This window comes from Mobula birostris, chromosome 12 (assembly GCF_030028105.1).
Source record: "Mobula birostris isolate sMobBir1 chromosome 12, sMobBir1.hap1, whole genome shotgun sequence".
NCBI lineage: Eukaryota > Metazoa > Chordata > Chondrichthyes > Myliobatiformes > Myliobatidae > Mobula > Mobula birostris.
The window spans coordinates 28,487,892-28,503,423 of NC_092381.1; the positions used below are offsets into that span (position 1 = coordinate 28,487,892).

The 15,532-nt window shown below is 39.9% G+C and overlaps 1 protein-coding gene across 1 annotated transcript in view; it reads right to left on the reverse strand.

Annotated features, from left to right (window-relative positions):
• Nucleotides 1–15,532, reverse strand: part of frrs1b (ferric-chelate reductase 1b) — a 72,841-nt gene that overhangs the window by 27,362 nt on the left and 29,947 nt on the right. The window contains exons 4-8 of the mRNA XM_072274609.1: nucleotides 13,700–13,794; nucleotides 12,201–12,345; nucleotides 4,402–4,584; nucleotides 2,806–2,904; nucleotides 1,663–1,810 (exon numbers count right to left, since the gene is read on the reverse strand). Coding sequence (XP_072130710.1) covers nucleotides 1,663–1,810; nucleotides 2,806–2,904; nucleotides 4,402–4,584; nucleotides 12,201–12,345; nucleotides 13,700–13,794 — 670 coding nt within the window. The remainder of the gene's footprint in view (nucleotides 1–1,662; nucleotides 1,811–2,805; nucleotides 2,905–4,401; nucleotides 4,585–12,200; nucleotides 12,346–13,699; nucleotides 13,795–15,532) is intronic.

Genomic DNA, 15,532 nt, shown 5'->3' on the forward strand with positions numbered 1-15,532 from the left:
GGTATTAAGAGAGGGGACAAAATACACAAGGTTTTGTTATATGCAGATGACCTGTTTGTTTATATTTCAGATCCTAGGAAATCTATTCCTTCTATATTATCCATATTTTCTGAATTCAGTAGCTTTTCTGGGTATAAATTAAATTTACATAAAATTGAGTTATTTCCTATTAATAATTAGTAATATTGAAGTGGCCACTTTAACTCATATGTTTTGGTCTTGTATAAAGCTAGATAACTTTTGGAGAGATGTTTTTAAAATGCAATCAAAAGTCTTGGATATGGATTTACAACCTAATTGACTTACAGCAATTGTTGGGATTATCCCATCGGAAGCAGGAAATATTACTGTTTCCGCTCAACGTATGATAGCCTTTTCGAATTTATTGGCTAGGGGAGCCATTTTATTGAAGTGGAAGGATTTTAATCCACTTACTGTCTTTTTTTGGCTTTCCTCCATTATGTCCTGTTTAAGTTTAGAGAAAATAATTAGTCCGGCATTTGATACATCCTTTAAATTTGAGCAAATATGGAGACCTTTTATTCTATATTTTCATTTGACTTGATTTATTACTATTCCAATTATTTTTTTTTTGAAGTTTTAAATTTGATCAGAAAGTCTTTCCTTTTTTCTTGGTTGTATCCTCCGAATGGACAGCCCAGTCCCCTTTCTTTTCTTTCTTTTTTTATTGCAGTGGGGGTTTTTCCCCTTAATTTTAAATTTAAAGTTTTTTTTCCTCTCTTTATGAATTGATAAGAGGAGAATTAGTTGTCTTTTCTATTATATATTGCATATTTGCTTATTACTATATATGATTATGATACTATCTATTTTATTTTTTGTTTACATTGTTGCTGATATATATATTTGAGATAGTTCTCCCCTTGTCTGTATATATAACCACCATAGAAACAGGCCATCTCAGTCCTTCTAGTCCGTGCCGAACGCTTACTCTCACCTAGTCTCACCAACTTGCACTCAGCCCATAACCCTCCATTCCTTTACTGTCCATATACCTATCCAATTTTTCTTTAAATGACAATATCGAACCTGCCTCTACCACAAATATATTTTCTCTAAATCAATAAAAAGATTAATAAAGAAGGAAAGAAAATCCTGGCTATTTTCTCGATTAGTTTTTGTTCTTTAAGAGTTGTCCCAAATATGCGGGCTGCCCTGATTAACCCATGGGCCAAGTAACTGGAATCCACAATATTATTTTCTATTTTACTTAAGGATACAGTACAGTAACAAGCCTTTCCTACACCATGTGACCAAATAATCTACTAACCCATACACCTTTAGAATGTGGAAGGAAACCTATACCGTCACTGGGAAAACGTACAAACTGCTTATGGACAGAAGCAGAATTCAATCAGGGTCACTGGCACTATAATAGCATGATGCTAACCGCTATGCTACCACTCGAATTAGATGAATCATGTCTCTAGAGAAGAGAAGAAGAGAGTGTCTTTGTAAAACAAGGGAACGACCACTGTGTTCATCTCTGGAGATGGAATAATTTGGATGGCCCATGAAATATGGATGAAACCCAATATCACAATACGCTTACATAAATTCAAGCTGCTCTGGTCTCTCAGCGATATCATGCACTAACTGTGCATGGTAAAGATGTGCATTATCTGTAAATGGCAAACCCACCATTTTCTGTGTTCCCGTCTGCTAGAAAAATATAATATTTTCTGTCCAGGTCAAAACGGTCACTATATTCAGGGAGCCGTGTTTTCCTTCTGAATGAACACTGGGTCACCCCATCTTCTAACCTCCATGCCATGTCATAAATAGAAACCTGCCAAAAGAAATCATTGTTACAATTATTTCAAAGTTGAGCTATCCGTTGCCGTTGAATAGCATAAACAGAACATACGAAAATGTTTTTAAAATCCAGTAAGAAGAGTCCATCACCTCATAAACATCATTATTTCTGGAATCCGGATCTAGTGTTATATCTTAAACTTCCATCTATTGAATCCTATTTTAGAAAATTCTGGTTTCAAAGTAAAGGATGGGTGGATCATAAAATGACAATACACACCATTGTTCAAGGTGAATGTCTTCCCCTTAATTTCTTTCTGATAAAAATCTCAGTGAGCTTTTGTCTGCCCTTCATCAATGTTTATGAATACCACATCCTCTTAAGCTTACTAATCAACCCTGAATCATTTATCTTTTCCACATTGTTCTTTCCCACAAGTCCACTGTTATTAGAACATAGAATATAGAACATTGCAGCACATTACAGGCCTTTCAGCCCACAATGTTGTACTGATCTTTCAACCTATTCTAAGGACAATCTAACCCTTTCCTCCTATGTAGCCTTCCATTTTTCTATCATCCATGTGCCGATCTAAGAATTTATTGAACAGCACTAATGTATCAGTATCTATCACCACTCCTGCGAGGGTATTCTACACACTCACCACCCTCCGTGTACAGAACACAACCCTGACATTCTCCCCCATACATTCCTCCAATCACCTTAAAATTATGCCCCTCCTCATTTTTGCCATTTCCACACTGGGGAAAAGTCTCAGGCTACCCAATCAATCTATGCCCCTTATTATCCTGTACACCTCTATCAAGTCACTTCTCATCCTCTTTCACTCCAAAGAGAAAAGCCCTAGCTCATTCAACCTATCTTCATAAGTTAATGCAAACATAAGGTTTTCTAACTCTAGTCTTTGCTCAAGGCTAAGAAATTGTTATAAACTGGAGAAAACCCTACTCACCCTAAAAGTGTACATAGCAAATTTGCAGTCAGAAGCCCCATTCGGGCTCACCTACCTGTGAATCCAGTATTGGATGTGAGCGGCCAGTGGAATGGGCTGGATTGATCTGTACACTTCGATCATTAACAACACACAAGTAAACATCATCATCACCCTGAAACAGAAGATTTTAATTACATAGGGATTCAAATTCAATACTAACAAATCAGTTTGCTGCATTTTTTATTGTGCATCTTGTTCTCTCACTGACAAAATTAAATAAAGCTTTAAGAATGGATTGCAGACTTGTTTGTCCTTAGCCTCCTTGTATACTGTTCTTTCCCATTAACAGTATATTTTAATATGCCCTTATTTTTATTATGATCAAAAAGCTTAATAGGAAAGATTTTGAGACCTCCTACCTGGCATTTTGCTCAGAATGGTGAAGAATATTTTTCCTCTATCAGTTCCACCAGCTTACATTAGGCAATCATATACATTGTGCCTGATATTCAATAACTGTCCCAGCAAAGAGGTTCCCAAAGATTGAAGGAGCATTAAGAAACAAAAGCTCACCTAGAGGTTCCACAAAATCAGACAAACTCATTGTGTTCAACAGCTGTCTTACTAGAGACTGATGGATTCTTCCTGCTCTTTCTGGCCATACTATAGCATCGACTATTTCCAGTAGCAGCTTCCTTATGAAGCCAAGCTCCCAAATGCACTTCCTAGAAATGTTATCATGCATAAATATTTCAGGCAGATGACCAAAAACATGACCAGGCAGGTAGGTTTTATGGAGACACAAGAGATTTTGAAGATTCTGAAATTCCAGAGTAACACACACAAAAAGCTGGAGGAGCTTAGTTTTATGGAAAGGAATAAAGAGTCAGCATTTCAGACTGAGACGCTTCATTAGGACTTAGGTGTATGAAGATTCTTAAAAGAATAGAAATGCAGAATGATCTGGGGAAGAAATACAGGAGCTTGAGGATATTTGATGCTGAAGCAATGACCACTAATAGTAGAGCAATTACATTGTAGATGCTCGAGAGGACAGATTTGCAGACGTACAAATATCTCTAAGAGTTCTGTGACTGGAGGAAATTACAGAAATGAGGAGAAGTAAGGTCACAAAGGGGTTTGGTGAGAAGAATGGCAAACTTTAAAACAAGGTATTACCTAATTAGGAACCAGTGTATGCTATAAGCTCAGAGGTGGCAGGTGAAGAGAGCTTGGTGAAGTTTAGGATGTTGGCAGCGTGGTTTTGGATGATCCTAAGGTTATAGAAGGCCAGGAGTACACTGGAGGATATTTTCCGAAGCAAGAAAGGGTATAAATGAGAGTTGGAGAATGTGAGAGAATGAAAAGAAGTGGGCTAATGTAGGTTTGTGTGAATGGGTACTTCTTGGTTGGTGCAGACTCACTGATTTGAAAGGCCTGTTTCTATGTTTCTAAGAGGGTGAGCGAGGCAACAGTTGAGCTGAAAAGTGGTAGAGATGTATGCTTAAAGTTCGAGTAACCAATGCTGCTTTACGTTTTTGCATGGATTTAGTGCTGGCAACAAAAACAAATTCTCCTCAAGTGAATGGATTGATGGCACAGACTCTGGACTCTAACAGCTAGCATAATCAATGTCATTACTTTTATCCAGGGCAATAATAGTACTCACCATCCATTTGTCATCAGACAGGGCAAATGATATGTACCCATTAGATGGCCCACTCAACTCAAAAAGTACAGAGGAGCCTTGTGGTGTAAACGAGAGGAAGAAGCACAATCTGTCGAGTTCAGGGTCACATCCGGTGGGATTCCGCAGGCAGGATTTCTTATTACCACAGTCTGTAGCATTAACCTAACAACATAAAAAGCTAAAATAGGCACTGAATCTTACCAATTCAATCTAACGATGCAAAGATTTTCAATTGCAAACTAGACGCTTGATTTAAAGAAGTAATCCATTTTGAAAAATACATCTAGTAATTGTAGAACATATGAAATCACCTCAGAAACAGATTAAGTACTTAAAATCAACCGCTTTATGTGGCTTATTTAATCAGCGGTGGGAAATTTATTTATTTATTTATTTATTATTATTGAGATACAGTGCAGAGGAGGTCCTTCTGGTCCTTCAAGCCACACTGACCGGCAACTGCCGATTTAACGCTAGACTAATCACGGGACAATTTACAATGACCAATTAACCTACCATTGGTATGTCTTTGGGTGCTGGGAGGAAACCGGAGCACCAGAAGGAAAGATACGCGGACATGGGGAGAATGTACAAACTCCTTACAGGCAGCAACGTGAATTGAACTCCGGTCACCTGAACTGTAAAGCATTGTGCTAACCATTATGCTACCATTCCAGTGATTGTGGAGAAACCTGTGGAAGTTTCTTTACAAAGGATTTTGTTTGCTCTAGTATTAAAATTAATTTGGCTTCTTGGAAGAGAATAATTTCAGATGGCACAAGGGTGTTCACACTGCAAAAATAAAGTAAAGGCATCCATTAGTCTTGCGAGACCATGGATCTGCGCATGGAAAGTCTTCACTCTCCTGGGCGCAGGCCTGGGCAAGGTTGTATGGAAGACCAGCAGTTGCCCATGCTGCAAGTCTCCCCTCTCCACGACACCAATGTTGTCCAAGGGAGGGGCATTAGGACCCATACAGCTTGGCACCAGTGTCGTCGTAGAGCAATGTGCGATTAAGTGCCTTGCTCAAGGACACAACACGTTCCTTCGGCTGGGACTCGAACTCACGACCTTCAGATTGCTAGTTGAATGCCTTAACCACTTGGTCACGTGCCCACACACTATGATATTAAGGAATATCAGGAACTTATGACAAAGTCCACACTTTCCAAGCCTTACATGAAGCTGAAATATAGAAAGCCTGGCATGTGCTGGGCACCAGTCTTAGGAATCTCCTTCTGTGTATTTTCCCTTATCATTGTTCTCTCAAGTCCTGCAGACCCCACTGCAGCTGCAACTCCCATTTTTCACTGGTTCCAGCCTAACTTCATCGTTCCATTATCCACTGGCCTGACACATGTCACCACCTTACAGGTCATAGATTTGTCAACAGCAGAAGTTATTTTTCTGGCTTTTCCATCTAGACAGTAGTACTTATGTCAGGCTGCTATTCATTGGCTATAGCACAACCATCATATCCAAACTCATTATCAATCTTAAAGAAATACACACAAAATGCTGGAGGAACCCAGCAGGCCAGGCAGCATCTATGGAAAAAAGTACAGTCGACGTTTCAGGCCAAGACCCTTCAGCAATACTGAAACCTTGACTGTAATTTTTTTCCATAGATGCTGCCTGGCTTGCTGAGCTTCTCCAGCATATTGTGTGTGTTGCTTGGATTTCCAGGATCTTCAGATTTTCTCTTCTTTATCAATCTTAAAGATATGAGCCTATGTAGCCTCAGTCTTTATTCTTTGGAGCGTAGAAGGTTGAGGGGGGATTTGATAGAGGTATTTAAAATTATGAGGCGGATAGATAGAGTTGACGTGGATAGGCTTTTTCCATTGAGAGTAGGGGAGATTCAAACAAGAGGACATGAGTTGAGAGTTAAAGGGCAAAAGTTTAGGGGTAACGAGGGGGAACTTCTTTACTCAGAGAGTGGTAGCTGTGTGGAACGAGCTTCTAGCTTAAGTGGTTGAGGCAGGTTCGATATTGTCATTTAAAGTTAAATTGCATAGCTATATGGACAGGAAAGGAATGGAGGGTTATGGGCTGAGTGCAGGTTGGTGGGACTAGATGAGAGTAAGCGTTTGGCACAGACTAGAAGGGCCAAGATGGCCTATTTCTGTGCTGTAATTGTTATATGGTTATATGTACTCCCTCTGCAACTGAACTGTCAACTTCCTCATCAGCAGATTTCAATTAATGAGGATTGGTAACAACATCTCATTGTTACTGACCATTAACATGGGTGCACCTCAAAACGATGTGTTTAGACCCTGCTCTACAATCTATAAGCAAATGATGCGGTTAAGCACAGCTCCAATGCCACATACAAATTCATTGATGACATCACTGTTACTGGACAAATCACAGATCGTAATGAGTCAGTGTACAGCAGTGAGGTAGGATACAAGAACCTCTCATTCAGCAACTGTAAAGCTAAGGATTGTTGACTTCATCAAGGGGAAGGGAACGACTAGGCACCAGTCTAGACTGGGAAATTGGCAGAGAATCATCAGTTTTTAATTCCTGGGCATTAGCTTATAGAAACATAGAAACATAGAAAATAGGTGCAGGAGTAGGCCATCCAGCCCTTCGAGCCTGCACCGCCATTTATTATGATCATGGCTGATCATCTAATTCAGAACCCTGCACCAGCCTTCCCTCCATACCCTCTGATCCCCCTAGCCACAAGGGCCATATCTAACTCCCTCTTAAATATAGCCAATGAACTGGCCTCAACTGTTTCCTGTGGCAGAGAATTCCACAGATTCACCACTCTCTGTGTGAAGAAGTTTTTCCTCATCTCAGTCCTAAAAGGCTTCGCCTTTATCCTCAAACCGTGACCCCTCGTTCTGGACTTCCCCAACATCGGGAACAATCTTCCTGCATCTAGCCTGTCCAATCTCTTTAGGATTTTATACGTTTTAATCAGAATCCCCCTCAATCTTCTAAATTCCAACGAGTACAAGCCTAGTTCATCCAGTCTTTCTTCATATGAAAGTCCTGCCATCCCAGGAATCAATCTGGTGAACCTTCTTTGTACTCCTTCTATGGCAAGGATGTCTTTCCTCAGATTAGGGGACCAAAACTGCACACAATACTCCAGGTGTGGTCTCACCAAGGCCTTGTACAACTGCAGTAGTACCTCCCTGCTCCTGTACTCGAATCCTCTTGCTATAAATGCCAGCATACCATTCGCCTTTTTCACCGCCTGCTGTACCTGCATGCCCACTTTCAATGACTGGTGTATAATGACACCCAGGTCTCGTTGCACCTCCCCTTTTCCTAATCGGCCACCATTCAGATAATAATCTGTCTTCCTATTTTTGCCACCAAAGTGGATAACTTCACATTTATCCACATTAAATTGCATCTGCCATGAATTTGCCCACTCATCCAACCTATCCAAGTCACCCTGCATCCCCTTAGCATCCTCCTCACAGCTAACACTGCCGCCCAGCTTCGTGTCATCCGCAAACTTGGAGATGCTGCATTTAATTCCCTCATCCAAGTCATTAAAATATATTGTAAACAACTGGGGTCCCAGCGCTGAGCCTTGTGGTACCCCACTAGTCACTGCCTGCCATTCTGAAAAGGTCCCATTCATTCCCACCCTTTGCTTCCTGTCTGCTAACCAATTCTCTATCCACATCAATACCTTACCCCCAATACCGTGTGCTTTAAGTTTGCACACTAATCTCCTGTGTGGGACCTTGTCAAAAGCCTTTTGAAATTCCAAATATACCACATCCACTGGTTCTCCCCTATCCACTCTACTAGTTACATCCTCAAAAAATTCTATGAGATTCGTCAGACATGATTTTCCTTTCACAAATCCATGCTGACTTTGTCCGATGATTTCACCGCTTTCCAAATGTGCTGTTATCACATCTTTGATAACTGACTCCAGCAGTTTCCCCACCACCGACGTTAGGCTAACCGGTCTATAATTCCCCGGTTTCTCTCTCCCTCCTTTTTTAAAAATCAAATGACTTGTCCTGGACCAAACATATAGATGCAATCATAAGACAAGTGTGGCAACATACTTTCTTCTTGTCACTGAACACTCAATCCAAACGTTTTCATATGTACCTTTGAAAGCATCCTGACTGGTTGTACATAGTCTTCTAAAGCAATTCGAATGCACATGAATGTTAGAAGCTGCAGACATTAGTAGACAGAGTAGACTCCACACAATACAGGATCCGCTGCTTCAAGAAGGCAACATCCATCATCAAACTCTCCTCTCCTATCAGATTCCTTCTTCTCCAGCCCTTGACCTTTCCCACTCACCTAGTTTCTCCTATCATCTTCCAGCTAGACTCTACCACCACCCCCCCCCCACACACTTTTTATTCTGGCATCTTTCCCCTTGCTTCTAAGTCCTGAAGAAGAGCCTTGGCCCAAAATATCGACTATCTATTCATTTCCATAGGTGCTACTTGACCTGCTGAGTTCCTCCAGCATTTTGTGTGTGTTGCTATCATCAACAATCCTCATCGATGGACCATGCCATCTTTTCGCAGCCACTAACGGGAAGGAGGTATAGAGGCCTGAATTCCCACTCCACCATGGTCAAGGACAGAGGCAGAACAGTAGCAATAGAAATTAGCATTACGCTATTACAATGTCAGTGATCCAGGTTCAATTCCGCCGCTGTCCGTACAAAGTTTGTACATTCTCCAGTTTCCTCCTACATTCTAAAGACGTACGGGTCTGTACGTCAATTGTTCACAAAGATCTAATTGGGTGGTGCACTCATTAGGCCAAAAGGTACTGTTGCCATGGTGTACCTCAAAATAAAAAAAAATAAAAGAACAGCTGCTTCCCTTCAAACATTCATTTCTTGAAACAACCAGTACAACCTTAATCACTATAGTTTAGCAACACTATGGCAACTTTAATCACTTTCCACTAAAAAGACCTTTGTCTTATAATTGTGCTCTGTCTTGTAAAATTGTGAAAAGTTTATGTTTAAGTTTTTTTCTGGTGAAAGCTGCTTATATGAAACTCTGTGTCTGTGATGCTGCTGCAAGTAAGTTTTTCATTGCACCTGTGCATACTTGGACTTGTACATATGACAATGAACTCATCTTCAACATGTGCAACATAAAAAACAAATTATATGGTCCACCATATCTACGTCATTTACCATGCCTATCTATTCTAATTCCTCTTGTCTGCTTTAATTCCATATCCATCTGTCCTGCTCATTCAGGTACCTGTCAGGATGTCTTTTCAAAGTTATTACCATTCCTGCTCCTCCACCTTCTCTGGAAGCTCATTCCAGATAGATACTAATTACCCCTTGAATCAAGCATTTAGCTGTTAGATCCTTTTTTTTACCTCCTCCCTGTAACCTTAAACCTATACCCTCTAGTTTTTGGCACTCATTCATGAAAAATAGACCCTGGCAATAGACTCTGCCTTTCATCATTTTATATACCTCTATCATGTCAACTTTCAGTCTCCTTTATTCCATGGTAAACAGACCCAGCCTTCTTATAATCCAAGGCTTCTATTTCTGACAACAGTTTTATTAATCTTCTCTGTGTCCCTAATTCAGTTACATCTTGCTGGTAGCTTGGCTATCAGAATTGCACACAATACTTCAACTGCAGCATAACCAATGTCATGTACAGCAATCTACTGGAGGAGTTAAGCAGCATTTGTGGGAGGAAAGGAATTGTCAGCATTTCCGGTTGACATCCTGCATTAAGACAGTCTCTTGTGTCCCCACTATACGTCTCCTCCTACAGATGCTGCTTGGCACACTGAACTTATCCAGCAGATTGTTTGTTGCTCCAGATTCCAGTATCTGCAGTCCTTTATGTCTCCTCTATGATATACAACTGTAACATCATTCCCAATTCTTGTACTCAAGACTTTAGCTGGTGAAATTTATTGTTTTAAAACCTCAGACCACAAGGCATAAGAGCAGAATTAGGCCATTCAGCCTATGGAGTCTGCTCCACCATTCCATCATGGCTAATTTATTATCCCTCTCATCTCCATCCTCCTGCATTTTTCCCATAATCTTTGATGCCTTTGATTAATCAAGAACTGATCAACCTCTGTCTTAAATATGTGTCGGACATACGATGATTGGCTTCCACGGCTGTCTGTGGCAATGAATTCCACAGGTTCATCAACCTCTGACTAAAGAAATTATTCCTCATTTCTGTTCCAAATGGACGTCCCTCAATTCTGAGACTGTGCCAGCTGGTCGTAAGCTCACCCACTATAGGAAACTTTCTCTTGTAGCAGCAGTACTATAGATTACATAATAAATAATGAATACTAATAATTGGAAACCTCTTCCCAGAAACAGAAAAGTTCCTTGTGGCAATATAGGAACAGGTAGTTAACACAAAAAAAATCAAAAATACATCATAGAAGTCCAACTAATTCAAGGTGATAAATACAGAAAATGTCGAGAGAAACCAGAAACAATCCAACATATTACAGGATTCTGGAGTAGTTTAACTTAATCTGATTACTTACACAGGTACAATCAAGTGGCAAACATCATTCACCAAAATCTTGCTTTAAAATACAAACTCATAAAACAAACTATACCAGATCCACTTTTAGAATTAGAGTCAAAGTTCCACAAATTATATTACAATCAATCCATTATTACAGATGGGACAATCCATAATAACCATCCAGATATAATATTACAGGATAAACAAGCAAGAACAACTTACTTAATAGATCTAGCCATTCCAAATACACACAACTTTCAGAATCAGTAAGTGAACAACACCTGCAATACGCTGAATTAAAAAAGTAAATTGAAAGACTATGGAACATGATCAGGGTTCCAATTACATTGTTCCAATTACAATTACATTGTTCCAATAGTAATATCTACAACTGGTATCATCCCAAAGTCATTACACAACAGCATTGAACAATTAGGGCTACACAGCAATATTCATGTAAATCTCCAGAAAGCCACAATACTAAACACCACTGGAATAGTCCAGAAGTCCTGAAGAGTAATATTCAACATTAAATGGTCAAGATTGTTTGTTTCCTATCAGAAAATTGCTTAAAATGCTCAACTACCAGAGATGGAAGTCACTATATATATAAAAAATATTCTGACTAAGAAATTGGAATCCATTTCATTTCTTGGAAATCTGACACAAACCCTTTATCTAAAATGCACCATTTTATGTAAAAATTTGTCTTTAGAAAGTAACTCAAGATTTTCAAAAGAACATGAACCAACTTGAATTAGTTGAATTCACATAGGTAAGGAGTGAAAGTCTTTACGTTACGTCTCTGTCTGAATGTGCAATGTGCAAATTATAGTAATAAAGAGTATGTACAGTAAGATATACAACAGAACAGTCAATATAGCTTAGAAATACAATTGTTTCAGTGTGAATTAATCAGCCTGATGGCCTGGTGGAAGAAGCTGTCCTGCCGCTTGTTGGTCCTGGCTTTAATGCTTGATGGTTACATAGATTTCACATTATTGGCTTCAAATAGGTGCTTTTCTAGGTCTATAGGGCTGAGGTTTCTAGTTTGATATACATATGCCTACACAAATTAAATAAATGTGAGAAGGATTCCCACAATATTAAGCCCATGAAATAAAGGTTTGCTTCTCATCTGGAAGGCCTGAGAATAAGTCAAATTCAGTAAATTATCCATTTGTCCACTATAATCATAAATGAATACTATTTTTACACATCCCATATCAACTCTTCATCTTGAACTGTGAACCCAAATCCTTAATCTATTTGACAAGTGCTTACTGGTTTAGCAAGCTGGATGATTGTTGGTAGTTTTGCTGGAGATTCAGTTGCAAGTTGTTGTGACAAAGAAGAAGCATTTACTTGAGAAATTATTGGACCACGTATTTTGACCCAGTAAATATTGAACCTCTGAACCACTGTGGCCCTGAAAAGCAAAAAAAAAGTTTAAATTAAGGAAGAATTAATTACTTTTGTGCTATGTTTTAAGGTTAAAAGTTAAACCAGGCTATAAACTTAGCAATGGGGAGATGGTGGGATGGGTAGGAAGGGGAGCTGGATAATGTTTCATTATTGATCTACACCCAAAGTACAGTGAGTGGAACAGTATTTTGAATACAAAAGTGTTAAGTTATCTCATTAACCTGACTTGACATCTGCCTGTAATCAAGCAATCAGCAAGGTGCTGCAACTGGACAGCGGGTGGATCAATGATATTAAATTCAAGCCCAAAATGTATTCATCTCTGTCCTAACAACCTCATCTTCAGTAATACTTTCAAAATACCACATTAAGAAGGAAGAGTTTTTTTTTCCTCAGAGATTACCATGAATCTCATTTATGTGTTTCAGTCTATATGCACAACAGAGCTGCCTACAGAGCAATGCACATTTGGATGTTGTCACTGTTACATTGATCATGAGAAATCATGCACAAGGGCCCAGGCTTGCATAAATGGATGCAAAGAATTGCAATTTTCTTTTACATGTCCAGTCACAGCTAGAACAAACCATTCATACAGAGGGTTGTGAGGCCTGTTTCAGCAATATTTGGGGCCTAACTGTAACAGGAAGGTTCACTTTAATGTGTCACAATAGATCACCCTTTTTGGCACCCATGTCCTACCTCACATTCACTTTTAGGTCCCCATCCCACAACCCCTGCCTGTAAGAATATCACAGAACTTCTTCAAAATCTGTGGAAATGACTCTTCATGAGTACCAAACTAGAGGACACCAATCAATCCTCCCCCATCCCTCCCCACAACACCACTACCAACATGCTGCCTAACCCAAGTCGTATCAACTTCCACCTCAACCCTCCTACCGATCTTTATCATAACACATGCTGATGTCAAGCAACTGATTGCTCAAGGCTTCTTGTCACATTACAAGTCTCCTCGCCTTCCCCCATTCCACCCCGGACCTGAGACTCACTGCTCAACTCATGTGATTTTCTGTGTATGAGGATTAGTGTTTATACAAGATTAGACCTGTTTAATCTACATGCACAACAGAGTAGGACTCAAAATCCAATATAATTCACAATAACAGGTCCCTAGCAAATGTTTCTTGACCCTTTGCACATTATTTATTCAATGTACTTAAAATGAGGCTAATCATCTCCTAAGCTTTAGAAGTTGCACCCATACATTCACTAATTTGTATGTTACATTTACATCTTAGACATGCCACAATTACTCTCTGTGAAAAAGATGTGGCTGGCTTACAACAGTCTTATACCCAGTGAATGTTGTCTGTTAATTGCACTGTAATGCTTACAGGAATTGGATGTGATCTGGTTTTGGCATTGGTGGGTTCCAAAGGACCTCAATTGTGTGCTTTCCTGATGAGCTTTTGTGACTGACTGTTGAATCCTATGGAAGAGAAACAATGCTCAACGTAAGTTGTGTATTAAGCAGATTATATAGAAAGTTAAGAATTGTTCCACACCTTTTTGTTTTTGCTGTTTAAGCACCATTATGAGACTTCTACTGCTGCACAAAAATGACAACTCCAATTGCAGTCTACAGAACAATGCTGTTGCGTTCTCCAGTGTTCTGATACCAACACAGTTCTCTGCTGATCTAATGTCCCAATGTTAAACAATATAGTCAAGTCCAAAGTCAGACCTCTTGCAGATGACCGCACAATCTACCGTGAGATTAAAAATGACCAAAATGCTCAGTTGCTACAAAACGATATTGATTCATTACGTCAATGGGAGTCTCAATGGCAAATGTCCTTCAACTCATCTAAATGCTATGCTATTGAAGCACCTACAATAATTCCAAAAGACCGAAGTAGGGTAAATACTGAAAGGTGACCCCCATGCTGAGTGTCTGCCCCTGGTCTGAGGGGGAGGAGCAGGGCGAAATCACCTTTATTCAGGGATGTGTGTGAGGAGCCACAGGGGCAGTCAGCAGAGGGGCGTGTCCAGACAGTTAACCCAGTTACAACATATATATGGTTTACCACAGCTATGCATGTCAGTCACAAAGTTAAACCAATCAACACGACATATAACATGAATGGACAGATTCTTGAAACAGTCACTCACCACCTATATCTTGGTGTGAAATTAGCAAGGATTTTAACTGGTCATCTCACATCAATCAGATTACAGCCAAAGCAAATAAAATGCTGGGTATCCTGAGAAGAAACCTCCACTCATGTAGTAAATCCGTCAAGGACATGGCATACAAGACACTCTTCCATCCAAAGCTTGAGTATTGCACGGCCATATGCGATCCCCATCAAGCTAACAATCAGAAGTCCATTAAGAAAATTCAATGCCGTGCTGCTCGTTTTGTGTTAAACGATTACAGCAGCAAATCCGGTGTCACCTACATGCTCTCTAACCTTCAGTGGGAACCACTTGAAAACCGACATATTAAACTACAGTTAATTTTCATTTTCAAAGAAGGTCACAACATTACTCCATCAAACATCCAAATTCGTCACAGAGTCAGTTCAACTCAACAGCAAACTGGACCTCACATATAGGAAACTCCTTCATTCAATAACATTTGCTACCAGTACTCCCTCTACCCAGGATCAACAACAGAGTGGAATCTTCTGCCGCCAGACCTGCGCAGTATTTCTGACATTAACATTTTTAAGGATAGACTCAATCAAATTGATTTAGGGGATCTAGTCAAAAAAGCTTATTTTACAATTTAACTCCCACGCCATTCACACCGACTGCGCGTTATAACAGCCGTACGGCAGTGCTTGCGCAGTACCAAGCAGAAGCAGAAACAGCAGATGTAATCTCTGCAGGCAATGTTCTCTCTCACTAGAAACAAGTGCTGCTGATGGTTAGAGTAGTGGGTTTGGTGAGAGTGTGAGGGATGGGAAGTTGTGGGAGAGGTATGGAGAAGAGTTCTCCAGAGGTTTAGTAGGACTTGGACTTGGGCAGGTTCGTGAAAGAGAATACTGCTGGAGACAGCTTAGAGGTATAGTCATAAAGTAGTCCATCATGAAAACAGGCCTTTTGGCCCATCCAGTTCATGGCAACCATCACCCGTTTACACAAATCCTAACCCTCCCATCCACACCAGGAGCAATTAACTACGGCCAATCAACCTACCAACCTATATATCATTGGGGAGC